General features: G+C 38.9%; 2 protein-coding genes across 3 annotated transcripts in view; one reads left to right on the top strand and one right to left on the bottom strand.

Moving 5' to 3' along the window:
* The window catches only part of NF1 (neurofibromin 1), a 291,063-nt gene that overhangs the window by 230,071 nt on the left and 40,182 nt on the right, over positions 1-20,810 (top strand). For both annotated transcript variants that reach the window (XM_062175267.1, XM_062175266.1), the window contains 3 exons: positions 12,732-13,164; positions 13,734-14,074; positions 17,294-17,496. In XM_062175267.1, coding sequence (XP_062031251.1) covers positions 12,732-13,164; positions 13,734-14,074; positions 17,294-17,496 — 977 coding nt within the window. The remainder of the gene's footprint in view (positions 1-12,731; positions 13,165-13,733; positions 14,075-17,293; positions 17,497-20,810) is intronic.
* EVI2A (ecotropic viral integration site 2A) lies at positions 5,782-9,577 on the bottom strand. Its single transcript, XM_062216571.1, has 2 exons — positions 9,429-9,577; positions 5,782-7,016 (listed from the first exon to the last, which is right to left on the bottom strand). Exon 2 carries the CDS (start codon positions 6,994-6,996, stop codon positions 6,292-6,294), a length of 705 nt encoding a protein of 234 aa, XP_062072555.1. The 5' UTR covers positions 6,997-7,016; positions 9,429-9,577; the 3' UTR covers positions 5,782-6,291.

Here is a 20,810-nt window from a genome sequence, read left to right as displayed (position 1 = left end):
CCATATTTAATAAGTTTACTGAAAATTTAGTGGTGATTTTAAAAGATTGAACATTGAAAGGCATCAGATTTATGTTTAGCATATTCAAACTTACTCAGAATTTGTATCTAAGTAGAGTTATGTGGAAATTAGTTGAAAACATAGGTACTATTAAACTTTAAGCTTGGGTCTAACCCTTTTAAAATATATAGATGTGTCTTGTCCAAAAAAGAGATAAAAATCTTAATTTTCAAACTTCTATTATACTTAGAAGAAATCTAGAATGGACTACTATAAGAGAAAATCAGCTATTTTTGAAGTATTGAAATAAGAAATTACTCACTGCAAATTCATTCCTTGAAATTACAGGTCTACACAAATTGTTGGCAGTTTTTATTTAGAAGATCAATTTACTTTATAATTGCCTACTTAAAGAATACACATCTTTTAAGCATGTTAACAATTTTCTATTCTGTGAATTTTTTTTCATTTATCTTACACTATTTACTGAAAGCTCAGGTACTAATATGTGAAATAGCCATGGGCATTTGGGCAAGCAGTTAAGTCACCAGTTGAGAACCTCTGCATCCGATATTGGAGTACAAGAGTCGGTTACCTGACACTAACTCCTGACTCCAGCTTCCTGCTGATGATCACCCGGGAAGCAGTGTAAATGAATGGGTTCTGACCTCCATGTGGGAGACCTAGGTTGAGTTTCCAGCTCCTGGCGCCTGGTCTGAGTCTCTGCTGTGCATACTTAGGGAGTGAAGTAGTAAATGGGAATGCCCTAACTTTCTCTCTGTGTGTTTTTGTGTCTGTTCATCTGCCTCTCAAGTAATTTTTAAATTTATTTTAAAGATTAATTTATTTATTTGTAAGACAGTTGGAGACAGAGAGATCATCCATCTGCTGTTTCACTCCCCAAATGGCTGCAACAGCCAGAACTGTGCTGATCTGAAGCCAGCAGCCAGGAGCTTCTTCCGAGTCTCCCATGTGAGTGCAGGGACCCAAGGACTTGGGCCATCCACTACTGCTTTCCCAGGCACATTAGCAGGGAGCTCAATCTGAAGTGGAGCAGCCAGGACTCAAACTGGTGTCCATTTGGCATGCCGACATTGCAGACGGTGCCTTTACCCACCATACCACAGCACCAGCCCCTCAAATAAATTTTTTTAAAAATATGTCTGATCTGATGGAAGTCCTGGAAGAAGTTCCTGGCTTCTGGCTTCAGCCTGGCACAGCCTCTGCCATTGCAACCATCTGGGGAGTGAACTAGCGAATGGAAGATCTCTCTTTCTCTCTCTCTCTCTCTCTCTAAATCTGACTTTCAAATAAGGAAGTAAATAAATTTTTAAAAAGTGTGATGCAAACATGTGGATGATGTGAATATATGTCTACATATAACATTTTTGTCTTAGTTTTAAAAATGTTACAACATTTTTACATTGTCATTAATTAAATAAAAATTTTTGTTTGTATATAAAATAAACTGTATAATAATCATTGGGTACTACATCTAATTTCTGTTTAAATTGAGTGGAGGTAAAGGTGACCATTATAAGAAAGATGACTATGGAAAGTAAAAATAACTAAAAAATAAAAATAATTTGTCTATGGGTTATATTACATATAGGAAAATTTTATCAAAAACAAATTAGAATTTTTAATAATTAGTGTTTTGAAGGTTGCCTATGGAATCTAGTTTCATTTCTTACTCTTTATCTACCATGGCTATAGTTTATTTGTTTTCATTACAAAACTAAGGTCAACAAACAATATGATTGAATAAACTTAAAAGGGCATACATTATTCAGACTTCGGTAAAATCTTTCTTAAGGCAAGCTCAACACTGAATATGTTTTTATCCCATACAGCAAAATGAGAAAAATATGTTACAGACATCTATAGGCTTCCAGTGTTGAAGTTAAGTTTAGGGCACTAACGACTTTTTAGTTTTTAAAACAAATTTTATATAAAGCAAAGATCAAACCAAATTACCTGTCTGAAATTTGTCTTACCTGAGCTGTTAACTTCTTTTGCAGGATCTAAATTCTTGTTCTAGCTGGACATTTTGGTGATTTGGCTAAGAAAGCAAAAGGGTGGCTCAATTTAGATTAAAAATGGCCCTCCAGCAAACTAAACTCTTCTCTGTAGAAAAAGAGGAAGTTTATCAATAGCTGATTCCGGAAGTGCAAAAAGCCACAAAATGACTAAGAAAAGTACTGCTTTAACAGAACTTACTTTGAAACACAACTTGGAGCTGTATGATTTGAGTGCTGTTAATTAATGTTTATAAATAATGTACTTTTGTATTTTAAATATTTAGAATGAAGCCCTAAAGAGAAAATTATGTGGTCTAGGGAAAAGCTGCTAGTTGGGCTATTACCCATAGTGAGATTTCTTTTTGCAAGAAGTGAATGCTGGGTTCTGTTTGCTTCTGTGACTTTAGGCAAGTCACTGTGTCTAAGTCACCATTTCCTCTTCTGAAGGAGTATTTCCCTTATTGGGTTATTATGAGGATTAGATAACATAACAAGTATAAATTTTTACACAGAGTAGGTAACTGATAATGTTATTTCCTCATTCGTGATACAGTGTTTAAAATATAATGAAATTATTTTGACCAAATACTTAAAGATATTTTTAGTTCAAGTCTACAATTTGGTTACTCCCAAAGTATGTCTTAGTGGAAAATTAAATAAATTTGAAATCATTTTTAAAATAAGTTACCTAAGCAAAGCATACTTACTGAAAAGAGTGAGTCAGTCTGAATAAAAATTTCTTTGGACAAATTGCCTTCTAGCCTCTTTCTTCATCAAAAAATCAAGCTCATAATTCGTTATTTAAAAGTTTATTATGGGGCCAGCGCCGCGGCTCAATAGGCTAATCCTCCGACTTGTGGCGCCGGCAAACCAGGTTCTAGTCCCAGTCGAGGCGCCAGATTCTGTCCCGGTTGCCCCTCTTCCAGGCCAGCTCTCTGCTGTGGCCAGGGAGGGCAGTGGAGGATGGCCCAAGTCCTTGGGCCCTGCACCCGCATGGGAGACCAGGATAAGCACCTGGCTCCTGGCTTCGGATCAGCGCAGTGCGCCGGCCGCAGCACACTGGCCGCGGCGGCCATTGGAGGGTGAACCAACAGCAAAGGAAGACCTTTCTCTCTGTCTCTCTCTCGCGCTGTCCACTCTGCCTGTCAAAAAAAAAAAAAAAAAAGTTTATTATGGGGTGAAATAAATGCCACATGCCTTACCTGATGTCTAGGATAGTAGATAGTAGATAATAAGTCTTAGATAGTAACTGTTAACCTGTGTGCTGCTGTCTCCTGGTCATTGCAAAGGAGCACAGACTTCACGGTACTTATAACTGGGTACAAAAAGAATGGCAGAGGAGAATTAAAATGCTATATGTAGGGCTTTTTTTTAATATTTTTTTAAAAATTTATTTGAAAAGCAGAGTTAGACAATGAGAGATCTTCATCTGCTGGTTCAGTCCCTGGAGGGCCACAACACCTGGAGCTGGGTCAGGCAGAAGCCAGGTACCAGGAGCTTCATCTGGATCTCCCATGTGGGAGAAGGGGCCCAGGTACTTGAGCCATCTTCCACTGCTTTTCCTAGGCCATTAGCAGGGAGCTGGATTGGAAGTGGAATGCTGGGACATGAACTGGCACTCATATGGGATTCTGGCGTCTCAGGCTGTGGCTTTACCTGCTACACCACAGTGCCAGCCCCTACATGAAGCTTTTGATTTGTTATTTTTAAATCCCTAATTTAAGCTTGTGAACCATAATACTCAGGGGTAGAAAATATGTTTTCCTATGGTTTGTCAGTTTGAAACTCAAAACTATCTTACCTAGCATCTTTAAATACCTATCAGGTGTGGAGAGGAACCACTGCTGTTTGTGCGTGAACTGCCGTGAGATGGTGTCTCTGAGATCTTGTATTGAATAACAAGAGAGTGAGTGATGACTTTGAAATATTCCTGAAGTACATAATAGCTTTCTGTTGGTGAGAAGATGTTTGACCAGTGTATTGAATAGGAAACTAATTTCCTAGTTGGTTTCTTATTTTTACAAAGATACTATTTTATTTGCATTTCTTTTAACAAGTAATTCTGACTCTTGATTAAAGGGGGGCTTTGTGTTATCACTGTGTTTTGGTACACAGTCTAAAAACCTGAATTTGTACAAGTAAGCTCTCCCTAGTTTCATTTCTTATCTGGGCCATTTCATCTTTTAAACGATAACCTGATGTGACCATGATTGGCATGAATAATCTCATGCTTGCTTTTTTCTTTACCTGCAAAAATATGGTTATGATTTGTTGCCTTGGGAATCAGTTATTTTTCAAATTGGTAATAAGTTGGCAGTAAAATTGATGCTTTATTTAAGATTTTAAGATATAACCTAGGTGTATGGGGCCATGGAACTTGTAAGAAGTGGATTTTATGACCAAACTCAGTATCACCTAAGGAGTTGCATAAAAATCGCCACTACCTGGAGCCTTACCCTATTCCAGTTGAATCAGATGGAGGATGTGGGAATTGGACATTGATGTTTTTGAAAACCCTCTAGGTGATTCTGCCATGCAGCCATGATGAGAATCACTGCTATTGGGGGAAAATATGTAAAATATTTTCTCTCTAAAATATTTAAGTAAACATTTTATTTCTACTTTTCTACCAAAAAAAATTAGATGCACACAAACACACACACACATTCTTATCTGTTAGCTCACTCCTCCAAATGCCCATAATGGCCCAGAGTGGCCCAGAAGCTGGGCCTTCCTGTGCCAGTAGAAGTCTGGAGCCATGAGTTGGGAACTCAATCCAAGTCAGAACCCATTTAGTTGAACCATCACCAATACTGGAGCTCACCCTATTCTTGTTGAAGTTGAGTTAGATGGAGGATAGAGGAATATATGAAATCTATCGCTGCCTTTTAAATAAACGTGTCTTTTCCCATTTTCCCTCTTAAAAATTTTTTTTAATGAAGGACAGAGATGGAAGGAGCTTCTGTCTGCTATTTATTTCCCAGGCTCTCACAATGGGGAGTGCGGGAATTAAGCGTAGCATGAAGCTGGCGTCAGAAGCCGGGAAAGGAACTCAGGTACTTTGATATGTCTTAACTGGCAAGCTAAACACCCAACTCTAGAAGCTTTTCTTGAATAGTACCCAAAACAAATGTCAGTAAGAGATGAAACTTCTTAAAATGTAGCCTGATCTTTAATTTATATGTCCTCGTTCGGTTTCAGTAGATATTTGAAAAGCCTCTCAAACCAGTCTTTGTAATATGTTTAATTGAGGAGGAAAGTCTTGACTCAAATATAAGTCATTCTTTTTTTTTTTACTTGAAGCTAATTTCCTTAAAGGTTAAAGAATTACTTTAAGTGCCCTGTTTCCAGACTGGAACAAAAATGCACACAAACATACATACACACACTCTTTTCCTTTGCTCTTGTCAAACTGGATAGGAAGCATTAAAATTGGTCATTTATTAGGCCACTTGGCATCCTTGAATTCCAGTTATTAATCAACCTTTGGATACGTTTTGTAAAGCACCAGTAAGCACTATTTATAGCGAAGATGAAGGTTCCTCTTGCACAGGCAGCTATACTTGACATTTACTTTTAATAACTTTCTGCTGGGGCTGTAAGGCTCATCTGTTTTAGTGGTGCTCCATGTCCTACTGGTCTTCGCAGCGTGTCCTCTGAGATAAAGCGAATGCAAATATACGTGGTCACAATTTTATTTTGAATTTTAATTTATTATACAAAATTTAAATATTAATATTTGTAATGAAAAACACTTCTGTGTACCATATGTAAAGATGAAAGCATGTTGCCTGAAATTAACTGAGTTGATAAATGAGCTGGTATGGATTCTGCCACATCCAACCAAGAAGATACCATTACATTATATAGCACAACTCTGCATTAGGAATATGATTTCTGTTAGATGTTAAAACATCTCCTTGGCTCTAAGCATACACTAAAACTCTTTCAGACAAAGATCATTTAAGTACCAGTGCTGAATAGGGAATATTCACTTCATTACCACTTGCTGTTTTTTATTAGTTTTCTACTAAAATCTTATCTTTAAAATCTTCATCAAAATCCTTGGTTTATTACTTTCTTTTTAAAATACTCAGTGTCAAACAGAAATACACAATTGGAGCAATTAAGTAAGCAGGCATACATCTCTTTATGCCTATTTGATGCCAAATTCCATGTGCAATAAGCGGTCATAGACCAGCACTGTGACATTAACTTCCAAATTTGTTGCTCCATAACCTTTCTCAGTGCTACTTTATGTTTCTCTTCACTAAACCGTCCATTGGTTAGTAAGTTTTTCAGTTCCCTCTTCATCTTTTCTGTCCCTTGTGGCTGTGAGCATTCCAGCAGATTGCATCATTAGGTTGGGCCCTGTGAGCTGTTTTGCTCTTTTCCAAGTGTCTGATTCAGCAGGCCATAGGCCACTGCTTGCCAGAAAATCGCCATTGCTTCTGGGCTGGCGCTTGCCTACTTGTTTTGATCGCTTCAGAGATGAGACTTTGTTTGCCAGAACCACAGTTGACAGAAATAGAAGGGTACAGATTAGGAAAAGCACTGCAATTATAATCACGCAAATCAGCATAGCCATGTTGCTGTTGTTTCCCTCACAGATATCCTTTTTGAAAATTTCACCAGGACTTTTGCTCGTGTTTTCAGTGCTCTGTGCTGTTGCATTGTTCCTGACGACAGGGGTGGCGAGCTCCTGTTCAGATTTAGGGGTTAAAGACACATGGTGAGATGATGTTGCTGTGACAAGCGTCTTTGTAGAATTCTCTTTGTAACTTGCTTCAGGTGTGACAGGGTTTGTGCCGGTGTTTTCATGGTGGTTTCTGCCCCTGTTGTTTTGACTCATAGAAGCCCAGGCAGTAGTATTAGCCCAAAGATGGGTGTAGTTTGCTTGTGTTCCAGGAAACAAAGAGCAAACAGTTGTCATCAGGAAAGCAAGATGCAGGTAATGTGCTCCTGTGTGTCCCATGTCCAGAGCGTACAGGTAACCTGTTGGGGGAGCAGTATAATTTGTTAATTTGTGACAAAAAAATAATGATTTCTAGTTTCGTTGATTGTTTTTAGAAGACAGTCAAGATGATAAAAGTAAGCTGCAGCTTCCTATTGAACGTCTACCACCAGATTCTGTTTCCACTCAGTTTTTTCCTGTTGTTCTTAGATTATCTATAAAGAAGCATTTTCATTCTATTATACTTCTAGATATTAGAAATTGTCATCACAGATAACTGTTAATCGTTTTAAACTGAATACCTTGGCTTTTCAGTTTTCTCCCTGTTAAGCATGCTACAGACTTCAGCTTTGAGTCATGTACTTCTGCTTTTACTTTTTGATTCCGCTTTTAAAAAAAAAAAAAAAAAAAAAACCATTTGAGGATCATTTTTGCAGAACTCCCCACCCTGCAACTAACATGTTACCCTCTTCAGAGTAAGAAGAAATGTGCCCTTGAAAGTTTGGATTCATGTATGGAAAGAAAATGCAAGGTTTTTGTTTTGTTTTTTTTTTTTCCCCTGTTTGTTTCTTTTTAATGGGGAGAGAGGGGAAATTTGATAGCAGCCAAAAGAAAACTAATTTCAGATAGGAATTGAAGATGTTCTTGTCTCTTTTTTGATGTTTATTTTGAAGCTTAGAACAAAACTGGCACTTAGAGGTACGTTCCTGATGTCTGTGACAGCGGTTTTCTAGTGCTGGTTCCCTCTGCTCACCTGTTGCCCCTCACTGACTGGTTTTCTGGAAGTGCAGGCAAACTTGTTTTCTCAACCTAAAAATCGGGCACAGTAAAGAAAAAGAAGCAGATTTCTTCTGAATAATCTTGGAAGTTCAACAGAAGTTATTGGCCTTTTAAAATTGCCATTTATGCATAACATCTTTTTCTGATGTTTATGATTCTGAAAAATTGTGCAACAAAAGAGGAATAGAGCATCAGGATCTTCAGGATTTAAAATGAAATGGCAGATAGTAAGTATCTCCATATACAGTTGAAAAGGTGAGATTCATTTGGGGCCCTGAGCTTTCTGGAAGCCAGTGTAAAAAGGAGGCAAGTTCTCTTAATTCTTGTTATCTATTGTTGGACTAAAAATGTCAGTAGAATTGGGATGTCTATTCCAGATACCACTAACTTAACATGGAGAACTTATCACCGTTGTTGAAGTATCTCTTCTGTAATAGCGTGCCAAGATAATTTTATTGTTAACATTTACTTGAGGGAACTTAACAGCAAAAATGTATAGATATCCTTCTTAAACTTGAAGGTGCAAAGAAGTCTTATTTTTTCAGATGTGGATTTTCATTCCACAGTTCTGGGATGGGCCTGGCGGTCTGTATTTCTAACCCATTCTCCAACAACCCCGACGCCAGTGCCAAGCGTACATTTGAGATCGGTTTGATAAGCATTAGTTTTTGTGTCATTGGGTAGCATCTGTATGCTATTGCAATATAGAAATTGAGTATAACAAATGTGATATATTAGTTACACAAACAAAAACAGCATATAATGGACAGTGCTAATTGGAAACTAACCTCTGTAATTATATTTCATATGCCCCCATAATAGCAGAGAAGGAAAAGCCTTTATTAAATATTCTAGGAGTAACATTACTTTTTGGATTGTGACCTTTAATAGTTAAAGATACAGTACGCTGACTTTTGTATTACAGTGTTCAGCCACAGTTTTTGAGTTGAGTGACATAAATCTGTGACTATTTTATGATTTTTTGACTAAAAGAAATACTTTAAGTTGGACTAGCCAATAACTGTGATCCTTTTAACTAGACTTCTGTTTTAGGTGCTGAAATGATTTAAAGCGGGCTATTCTTGTCACATGCATTCATTCACTATGTAGCACGCATCATAGGGTTCGTACACTTTCTGACAGTGCTTACCGCGGGCCAGATAATAGGCCCGCTGTTGATTGTCTTCAGCCAGATGGACTGCCATGCCCAAATAAACAATTGTTGACAAAATGAGATTTTCTCTTACCCCTGCAAATGCCCGAGAATTGATGACTGTGTCTGTATCTCTAATTTATGCCATGAATACCAAGATTGTGGTGAGTTTCCTTTTTCTTTGATCATTTTCAATAAAATTTATAATACCTAAGCATTAGTAATGAGGAATTCATTTTTAAACTTTTTTACATAACAAATGAAACCTTTCAGTTCACTTGGGAAGTCCAAACACTGATCCATCCTAATCCTAATTTAAATTCCATGTTTGATGGTCTTTCCATTTCTAACTTAAATTTCACATAATAGGGCAGACAAAAATAACAGCATACATTTTCAGTCACTCATGAATGTACTTTGTTAGTGAGATTCTTCCACACTCCAAAAGTACTTCCTTGAATACGAATCTGTACAAAGTTAGAAGTGAAAAGGCAGAAGAAAAGCCATATATATGACCTACCTTACAAAATGCTTGGTCAAAATCTGATTATAATATGATTTTAGTAAAACCACTTCTTTTCTTGTCTTCTTTTCTTATTTAAAGCAGAATAGACTTGAATATGAACCTTAAAGTAAATCTGCAGTAAGAAAAGGATATGTCGAGCTACTTTCCACTTTTAAAACCAAACCACAGATGACACATTTCCTTTCCACTGCAACTAAAGCACATGTCACAGGAAAAAAAAAGAAGAAGAAAGAAAAAAACTCCCAACTAGTCTAGTTGGCCTCTGGCATGACAGGCGGCTTTGTTGAGCAAATCCCCGCCTCCAGAGCAGGGAGGGTTTTCCACTTACTGCCTTTTAACCTTGTGCTCATCACACATGCCTGCTATAAGTTCTGGATGATACATTAGTATTATTCAAAAGCAGTAAAATGTCATTTTCCCTACAGCTTTAAAAATCTCTAAAAATTTTATTTGTACAGAACACACTAATTTGAAAATGAGATTTGGAGTCCTTGGGTTACTTGTTAGCTAATAGAGGGAAACACATAACTGATATCTTAAATTATGGAATAGCAACAATTTGAGGAAAGATCTAGTAAACATTTGGAACTTCTGTTTGATGTTTCTGTGTAACGTGGATACATACACACCGCAAATGTCCTGTCATCTCCTGAAATACAGCAGGTCTAAAAGGGGCTCTCTTCTGTCCTCCACAAATGGCTGCCACTCATGATCACCTTGTTCCACAGCAGTGTTCCTTGCGGTCTCAGAGGTCTGGAATAGAGCAGGTCTTTTTAGTTCAGGTCCTTCCTTTTAGTCCTCATTAGACTTGGATCATGTTGGTCCTGCTTTGAGATTCTTGGATTAGTTTCTTCTTTCCTATTTTAACTGACAGTGTGTTATTTTGGATACTTAATAAGTCATACCAAGACGACATTACCCCTTTTTACTAGCCTTCGTTCTTTTGTGTATCTTGTACGTACATCACTTTTTAGGGCGCTGGTTCATGTCACTTCCAATCCAGCTCCCTGCTAATGCGCCTGGGAAAGCAGTGGAAGATGGCCCAAGTACTTGTGGCCCTGTACCCTGTAGGAGACACGGAAGAAGCTCCTGGCTCCTGGCTTCAGATTGGCCCAGCTGCAGTCACTGTAGTCATTTGGGGAGAGAACCAGATGATGGAAGATCTTTTTTTCTCTCTCTCTGCCTCTGCCTCTCTCTAACTGTGCCTTTCAAATACATACATACATACATCTTTGTTAAAAATGTTGAACAACTCTCTAATAATTACAAGAGTGATTTAGAAATGTTTGTGCACATAAAGACCAGATTAGAAAGTTCTTTAGGGGGCCGGCACTGTGGCGTAACAGGTAAAGCTACCACCTTCAGAGCCAGCGTTCCATATGGGCACCGGTTCGAGTCCCGACTGCTCCACTTCCGATCCAGCTCTCCGCTATGGTCTGGGAAAGCAGTAGAAGATGGCCCAAGGCCTTGTGCTCCAGCTGTTGCGGCCAATTGGGGAGTGAACCAGCTGATGGAAGACACCTCTCTCTCTCTCTCTCTCTGCCTCTCCTCTCTCTGTGTCTCTGCCTCTCCTTTCTTTCTGTGTAACTCTTTCGAATAAATTAAATAAATCTTTAAAAAAAAAAAAAAAGGGTGTTCTTTACAAATGAGAAAATTGCCAGGTCCCACAACAAGCACTCATATTTACAAGGTCTGGTTGGGACCGGGAAACTGCATCTTTTCTAAGCATCATAGTTGATTCTGATGCCAGTAGTCCACAGAACATACTCTGAGAAATACTGCAACTCTAGGAAAAAAGCTAAGCCCTGATTTTAGCCTTATAATTTGGCTAATATGCATTTGTTTTCCCCACTTTACTACTTCTACATGAATCCTCCATTCCAGCCAGCCAGCTCCCACACATCTAACCATGTTTCTGTTCTGCTTTCCCTCCGTCTAAAGCCTGCCCCCTCGTTCTCCTGTTGAGTTCTAGATTCCTCCTTCCTGGGTCAGCACTGTATCTTCTCTGAGAGGACTTGAAAACTTCTGTGGAAAAATAGAGTTAAGAGATAAGTTTATTTTGATGCAGAACAGTTTTGAAAACTATGCATGCTTTTTGCATAGTATATTTCCATGAACTTCTTGAAAATCTTTTTGTATGCAGTTTGTGTTGCTCTTTCCCTCTTTTGAACTTAATAGCAGTATTTTCTCTGTAGTTTCTTTGATGAGAGATTATGTCCCACCTATATCTTATACCTTGAAATGTTTTAAAGTTGCTTAGCTTAAATTTTTATCTTGCTTTCTCTCAAAAATATTAGAAACTCTATGAGAAGACACTTTTCTTAGCCTAATTTGTGGTACCAGAGTCATCAGGTATAGATGATATCAGGCCCAAGGTCCAGCATTGTAGCACAATGAGTTAAGCTGCCACTTGAAATACCAGCATCCTACATCAAAGCACCAGTTTGAGACCCAGCTGCTCTGCTTCTGATCCAGCTTCCTGCTAATGTGTCTGGGGAGTCAGTGGAAGATGGCCGCTACCCCACCCATAAGAGTGGCCAGGATGGAGTTCCTGGCTCATGTCTTCAGCCTAACGCATAATCAAAACACGGCATTTATTTACCTACACAAGTGAATAGTGCAAGGGTAAATTTGATCTCAGGGGAGACTTTATCCAGGGTTCATGATACATGAGCAGGACCCTGGTTTCTCTCTTCATTTCTCAGCCTCTTCTCTTCCAGTTTTGGGCAGGCTTTTCCTTCATAGCCCAAGATCTGAGGGAGCATCTCCAAGGGCCGTGTATTCCCCTGTATATAAATAGCAGGCAAGGAAAAAGTGCCAGGTCATAGTAGTGTAATCTGAATTGGGCCTCTTCAGCCTCGTTGTCGTGATCTGAGTCATGTGTTCATTCCTGAAACAATCTCCTGTCAAGATGGAACAAACAGATCGGCTAGAGCCATTATAGTGCTCCAGGTGCATCATGCCTACCCACACTGTTCACGTGGGAAATTTGATGGACCTGGAGACAACCAAGCAGTACCCATTGTCTTACTCCTTTCTTGACTGTTGGGCTTCTGTTTTATGGTAGTGGTGTGCAAAATTTTTGCATTGGGGTTTTGTCTGTCCCTTTTACTTTAACCTTATTTCTCAATGTCTGAGGAGGAGCTGGTTGAAAAAATGAGTCCAGACTGTGAGTAATTGTTTTATATTATTATCTCTGGAAGATTAATTAGAAAATAAATAAAATAGATTAATAGCATCTGTATATTTAGTCAGAACTTGCTTAACAATCTATCCTTTTTTTGTCATCTTCCTTAGGTTCAAAACTGGCCAAATCAATGGCGACCTGCTGATATACCACGTCTTGCTAACTTTAAAGCCATATTATGCAAAGCCATATGAAATCGTAGTGGACCTTACGCATACTGGGCCCAGCAATCGCTTTAAAACAGACTTCCTCTCCAAGTGGTTTGTTGTTTTTCCTGGCTTTGCTTATGACAATGTCTCTGCAGTCTATGTCTACAACTGTAACTCCTGGGTCAGGGAGTACACCAAGTACCACGAGCGGCTGCTGACTGGTCTCAAAGGTAGTAAAAGACTCATCTTCATAGATTGTCCTGGGAAACTGGCTGAGCACATAGAGCACGAACAACAGAAACTGCCTGCTGCCACCTTGGCTTTAGAAGAGGACCTAAAGGTGTTCCACAATGCTCTCAAGCTAGCTCACAAAGACACCAAAGTTTCCATTAAGGTAAATCTCAATCTTTGTGTAGTTGGTCACCACCTTCCTAGTCTAACCAGACTATATCCTGGCTCCCTTCTGTGTCCTCATAGTAATCTTTACCAAAAGACGACCATGATTCCTCTCTTCACAGAGGTCCTGTGGAATATACGAGAAGTGTGCGCCTATTTCTATCCTGGGTTGGGTAGGAGTCAAAAGGGTGTTGCAGGAAAGGGCAGTTAGCCCTCTGCCAGTCCAGTGGCAGGACAGTGTGCAGAGTGGAAGTCACCTCGTTCGAGTCATCTGGTTAACACAGGCTTTCTGCAGAAGGAGGAACGTAAACTTCAGGATAAAATCAGGACTTGTGTATAGGACGCTTGACTTTTTATAAAAGCAAAATTGAATGTTTGCTCTTTGTTTTGAAATGTATCACAATAATGATTGAACCCATTTGAATGGTAGTAGCTCCTTATGTCGCAAATGTGGTGTTGGTTGGTTGGTTGGTTGGTTGGTTGGTTGGTTGGTTTTGGAGCCTCTCAAAGATGCTACATAATGGAATTTAATCTTCTTCACCTCTTCCTCTCACCACCACTTTCCAGGTTGGTTCTACTGCTGTTCAAGTAACCTCAGCTGAGAGAACAAAAGTCCTAGGGCAGTCAGTTTTTCTAAATGATATCTATTATGCCTCGGAAATTGAAGAGATCTGCCTAGTAGATGAGAACCAGTTCACCTTAACCATTGCAAACCAGGGCACACCACTCACCTTCATGCATCAGGAGTGTGAAGCCATCGTCCAGTCTATCATTCATATCCGGACGCGCTGGGAGCTGTCACAGCCTGACTCCATCCCCCAGCACACCAAGATTCGGCCAAAAGACGTCCCTGGGACACTGCTTAATATTGCATTACTTAATTTGGGCAGTTCAGACCCTAGTTTACGGTAGGTTGGTTTTTTTGTTTGTTTTTTAATATTTGCTTCAACTTTATTCAGGGTTTGTTTGCTTCAGCTTTATCCAGGCTTTTAAAATGAGACCACTTAATAAGCTTTTAAGGCAGTCCTTCCTTAATACTGTAAATTGGAAGGTATGCAGCGTTGGTTAACCAATGTATTCACATGAACTGTGGAATTCTGAGTGAGGGTGATTCACTCAAAGCAGTACATGCTTTTTCTCCAGGAAACTTTTCAGACAACAGCAGACTTTTTTAAAAGGCTTTTTAAAAGGAATGTCTTTTTAAAAAGTCTGCTCCTAAATTAAGTTTCCCCAACTCTGAGTCTTAACTAATCTTCCCATGTCAAAAGTATGTCATCATTGTTTCCTAACAATCAAATCAGATTGTCATTGTTTGACAATGGAAGACCTAATGTTTAACAACTCATAAAATAACATTATTGCATACTTTCTACATATGTCCACTTTAGCAGAATTCCTGAAAGAAATCCTAAAACAAACAAATCTCATCTAAACAAAGGTGTAGCTGGTCTTGTTAGGGCCCAACACTTTGAGCAAGAAGGTGGAATGAACATGGTCTTTGGAGTCAGTCAGTCTGGTTTACACGTATCTGTTACTCTTTCTGTCTATGTAAGATCTGGGCAAGATCCTGAGGCTCTCTGAGCTCTAGTTTCCTCATTTGTAAAACAAAGTAGCAATGCCTTCCTTATAAGCCTGCAGCTGTTTAATAAATAGTGTGTGTGTCAGTACAGGATAGCACCTAGCAGATACTTTCTTCATCCTCTTCCCTTCATCCCTCCTGCCAATGTCTCTTTGTACCCCTTCTCCCTTTGGCGCCCTCTCCTTTTCACATTAGGATAATTCTGTCTCAGTTACCTTGAATTTTTACAGCTATAAGTTCTTAGCCTTAGAAAATCTTCCCTAGGGCATAATGTAGATCAAGTTTTATAGCAGACTTTTTAGTATTCTAGATTTCTTTCCATGGATGGGCCTCTTGCGGTTTACGCACTGTCATCAGCTGTACACAGAGCGCTGTGAATGCTCCCGCTTTCAGTGCCTTAGGGCGTCTGTGACACCCAGCCCCAGGGGGAAGAAGCCTAGTTTTTTATAGCTGTTGATATGTGGAGTAAAAGTTAACATCAAGATGGCATAACTTCCGAGGATCTAGGAGTTAAAGGTATAGAAACTTAGAAACAGTAATACCAGTATTTTTATTTTAGGAAGATGGAGTCATAAGCTTGCCTTTAATTTCTAATTCAAAGTTCTTCACACAAAAATATTAATAACTTTCTAATAATTATTAGCTTCTATGAACCCCTGCTGTTTTGTAATGTAAAGACAAGCTGGTTTTTAAAAATTTTAAATATATATATGTTTTTTAAGGATTTATTTATTTGAGAGACATAGAGTTACATTCAGAGAGAGAGAAAGAGAGAGAGACAGAGAGATCTTCCATTTGCTGGTTTACCCCCAAAATGGCCACAACGGCCGGAGCTGGGCTGATCCAAATCCAGGAGCTTCTTCTGGGTCTTCCACACGGGTGCAGAGCCCAAGGACTTGGGCCACTTTCCACTGCTTTCCTAGGCCATCAGCAGGGTGCTGGATCAGAAGTGGAATAACCAGGACTCCTCAAACTGGTGCCTTTATGGGATGCCTGTGCCACAGGCAGAGACTTAACTTGTTAACCTACAATGCCATAGCACCAGCCCCTTAAATATATATTTTTTTAATTTTTTTTATTTATTTGACAGATAGACAGTGAGAGACAGAGAGAGAGAAAGGTCTTCCTTCTGTTGGTTCACCCCTCAAATGGCTGCCACAGCCGGAGCTACGCCAATCCAAAGCCAGGAGCCAGGTGCCTCTTCCTGGTCTCCCATGTGAGTGTAGGGCCCAAGCACTTGGGCCATCCTCCACTGCCTTCCCAGGCCACAGCAGAGAGCTGGACTGGAAGAGGAGAACCAGGACTAGAACCTGGTGGCCTATGGGATGCCAGCGCCATAGGTGGAGGATTAACCAAGTGAGCCACGACGCCAGCCCCAAATATATTTTTAAAAATGTATTTGAGAGACACGGAGAGAGATCCCACCTTCTGGCTTACTTTCAGATGCCCACAGTGACCGGAGCTGGGCTGGAACAGAGACAGGAGTTGGGAATTCAATCCAGGTCTCCCACGTGGATGGCAAGAATGCAGTTATTCGAGCCATCACTGCTACTTCTAAGGGTCTGCGCTGGTGTGAAGCTGGAGTCAGGACCCAGAGCCAGGACTCAGCCCCAGACACTCTGATGGGGATGCCTGTCTCAACGTTCATCTCAACTGCTATACTAAATGCCCACCCCATGGCAGCGTGGCAACCCAGAGAGAAGGCCTTTAGGCAGGCTTAGATGTTAGTGGTTCCCCACTACTACCAAATAATAGTTGTTGCATAAATATATTAACGTGATGAAAATTCAGAGGTAAGGAAGACTTAAAATATATTGAGTAAGCTATTTCTTTTGTTAGATGGAGGAGAAAAAAATAAAATTTCAAAATTGAGTCTCAATGTTTTAACTGTGTCCTAGACCTTTACATATATTTTAGAGATTTATAAGTGACTTTTGTGTCCTAATGGAACCTCGCTATTGACAGTGTTTTCTTTTTAGTGGTTATATATGAAGGAATGTGGTCATAGAAGGAAAAGGGGGAAGACTTATAAGTTAATTTTGGTTTTGACTTCCAATGTAGGGTAATTTGTGGGACACCCACAAAGAATTTAATGATTGAATATTTTAATATCCTAATGGTATGGGTTCATCACAATTCTTTTCTTATGTTCGCTGTACTAACCATATCTGAAGGGAGAGGGAGTTGAAGCTGGAGTATAGACTCCACTGAAAACATGACGTTACGCCTTCTTCCTACTCTTCCCACTGACCTGCTGTGGGACAGCAAGCCTGTCACAGTCTATGTCTAAGTGAGATGTCTTTAGGAGGGTCTATAGCCATTTGTCTTAGCCTCACGTGAGAATCTCCCTCTTCAAAAATGTCCCTAAATGATCAAGGGATATTTTGGTTTTGCCATAGAATCATAACATTCTGTCTCTGATTGATTATAATTTTTAAGCTAACTGGTCATGGTTTGCAATAGAACCACAAGTTGTATGTTATTAAAAATTGAGGGAATTATAAGGAAAAATAAATTTTAAAAAAACTTTATTTGTGTTTTCTCCTAGGTCAGCTGCCTATAATCTTCTCTGTGCCTTAACTTGTACTTTTAATTTAAAAATCGAGGGCCAGTTACTAGAGACATCAGGTTTATGTATCCCCGCCAACAACACTCTCTTTATTGTCTCGATTAGTAAGACACTGGCAGCCAACGAGCCACACCTCACGTTAGAATTTTTGGAAGAGTGTATTTCTGGATTTAGCAAATCTAGTAAGTAATGACAATTTTCTTTAATACTAACAATGATTCTAAGGAAAGTTGAAGAAAACCCTTTCATTTCAGAATTTGCCAGTGAAATTTTTCACTTACTATATTTTTGCCTTTTTACCCCTTGTAATTTTTCGTCTCTGGTACACTCTAACTGAAGGAACTCTGAAGTGATTTCCTGGTAGGCAACGTTGAGAAATGTACCAAAATCCAGGCAACGAAAGCAAGGTGGCAAGGTACCTTACACATCCCCGGGCCACTTAACATGCATTTTCTTCCCTGCTTCTGTTTAATCAGTTTCAGATTTCTCTTCCTAGCAGAAAATTCCACACGAATGAAGTACCCATGTTATCTCTAATCATAGGGAAATCATCATTTATCTTTTTCTTCAGGTTAACTTGAAATCGTGGTTTTATCAGACATACACGGTTCAGAGAGTGGAATGGCACATAAGGCAAGGTCCAGAGTCAGCCCTGACTTGTTTCATTCGTCTCGTTAATTCAGCATGCCTTCATTATATCTGTACATCCCCGTACACTGCAGTAGTATGAGTGTTGATCGACTCCCAGCTCATTTCCTGACATTTTCTTCCCTTCTATGTTTCTCCTCTTTTTTTTTTCAGCACTCAAGCATCTATCTTGATTTTTATGTATTAGACAATTGAAAGTTTATATAATTCACCAAGATTAGGTCACTAGTGCCCTTATTTATATATTTAAATAAGAGATAGTAAATGTAAAATATAACCCTAACAACATGACAAACGAAGAAAAGAATAAAACTGTTTTGCTAAGTATTAATATATGAAGACTTCAGTGACTGCTTAAGTATATGGTGTTCCTGCCCGAATAGTTCTCAGTTTTCTTTAAATTTAATGCAATTCCATCAGAATAGCCGTGGAATTAGAAGACTGGGAATGGAGATAGAATTTAAGATGATTCTAAATTCTATTTGAAAATATAAGAATAGCTAAGAAAATATTGAGAGAAAACAGAGACTTTATACTGATGTGTGAGCACTTTATAGTGATAAATAAGTATCACATGGGTGTTTAAGAATCATCAGTCAGATTAGCTTAAGCAAAGTAGATGGATATAAAACCATCACAATGGATGGGGGAAGAGTAAGTCATTTAAGAAGTTAGGTTGAGAAATTAGTGAAGTTCTTAATCTTATACAACAAAATGCCAACTTAAGCCCTGGCTATATTTAAAAAAAAAATTAAGGTTTATTTTATTTATTTGAAAGAGTTACAGAGAGAAATAGAGAGAAAATGAGAGGTTTTCCATCCGCTGGTTCACTCCTCAAATGGCCGCAATGACTGGAGCTGAGCTGATCCAAAGCCAGGATCTAGGAGCTTCTTCCAGGTCTCCCACATGGATGCAGAGGCCCAAGGACTCCATCCTCTGCTGCTTTCCCAGGCGCATTAGCAGGGAGCTGGATCAGGAGTAGAGCAGCCAGAACTCAAACCAGAACCCATATGGGTTTCTGGCCTACAGGCCAGGGCTTTAACCTGCTACGCCACAGCACAAGCCCTGGCCTGCCTGTATTTAAGAGTTGAAGATAAAAACTGGGAACAATTCAAAAAAGAAGAGGAAGTGGTAAATACTTAATTACTTTCTAGATGAGTAAGGATAGTATGAAGCCAAAGAAGTGAAATAGGAGACAAAGTAAATGGTAAACAGATTTGACTTTATAAAACTCCCAAAAACTGTGTTCATAACAAGTGGAAGATAAGTCAAAAACAAGGTATATTTGGCGAAAATATGAGAGAAGATTAATATTCTTAATAATGAAGTTTTATAGATTTATAAATTTAGAAAAATTATTTATAGTTTATAGATTAACAAAATGAATCAACAGTAACATACATATAAATGTGCATTATCTCTACATTGATCATGCTAAAAAGAAGGTTTTGTGGGGGGGCTGTGCTGTGGCGTAGCTGGTAAAGCCACCACCTGCAGAGCTGGCATCCCTATGGGCGCCAGTTCGAGTCCCAACTGCTCCACTTCTGATCCAGCTCTCTGCTGTGGCCTGGAAAACAGTAGAAGATGGCTCAAGTCCTTGGGCCCCTGCACCCGTGTGGGAGGCCCGGAGGAAGCTCCTGGCTCCTGGCTTCGCATTGGCACAGCTCCAGCTATTGGGGCCATCTGGGAGGGGAGGAACCAGCTGATGGAAGATCTCTCTCTCTTCTCTCTTTTCTCTTCTCTCTTCTCTCTTCTCTCTGTGTAACTGCGACTTTCAAGTAAAATAAATAAATCTTTAAGAAAATAATAATAAAAAGTTTTATATTTTAATCCTACTAATAAGATAGAATCACAAATTGAGAAAACAGTGAGATAACATACCCAGCTTTGAGACTGGCAAAGATTTTTAAATTTAATAATAATGTCTGTGGAATCGTGAACTGGGGCTATTTTTCTAGAGAGCTGTTTGGAAATAGATATCAAGAGCCTTAAAAATGCTCCTAATTTTTGGCCTCATAAATCTACTTATTAGAATTTCTCCTAAGGAATTAGTGCTGGGATAACACATAGCACATTTCAGTTTTATTAATTGTGGTTTATTTTGTCTTCAGTAAAGTGCCTGGTTTGTAAGCTAACAATCTGGTGAACTAACTGCTACCTGTGACTGTCGCAAGAGTGTCTTCCAGGTGAAGACACAGAGTACTGCCTGGGTGCAGAAGGACCTTTTCTGTCACTGCTGTTCCTCCACCAAGAGTTGGCACTATGAAGATCTCTATTGCTGTAGATTGATTTTGCCTGCATTTGAACTTAATATAATAGGGGAAAAAAATCAGTTCAAAAATAAATAATAAAGAACTGATTAAATTATTACATCTCCATGTAATGGAATCCTATGAGGCCATTAAAATATTTCTGATACAGAGTTTCAGCATGGGAAGGTGAAAATATTCTAGACAGTGGTAATGTTTATATGACAGTGTGAATTACTTACTGCCACTGAACTGTACATTTAAAAATGTTTGAAAGGTGCTATTTATGTTGTATATATTTTACCACAATTTTTTAAAAATGGTCTTTGAGACTCTATGTGAAGTATATAGAGGCAATTTTGCTATTTTTGTGTCTTCTTGTAAGTCTGAACTCTTCTCTCAATAAAAAGTGAAAATGTTTTTGGAGAATGTTAATATAATCTTGGTGTAATAGTGACAAACTAGCAAAATTGTTGTGGACTGGATGCGGTACATGGGTGATCTACACACATAAATATGTGCTATCTCTACTTAGACTTGAAAGCCTGGGGAGAGATACAGTTAACATCACTTCCGTTTTTTGGTGATGTTTTCCTTTT

The sequence above is a fragment of the Lepus europaeus genome, chromosome 18 (genome assembly GCF_033115175.1).
Source record: "Lepus europaeus isolate LE1 chromosome 18, mLepTim1.pri, whole genome shotgun sequence".
Taxonomy (NCBI): Eukaryota; Metazoa; Chordata; class Mammalia; order Lagomorpha; family Leporidae; genus Lepus; species Lepus europaeus.
Note: the sequence above shows the minus strand (reverse complement) of the source record. Positions and strands in the feature narration are given on the sequence as shown.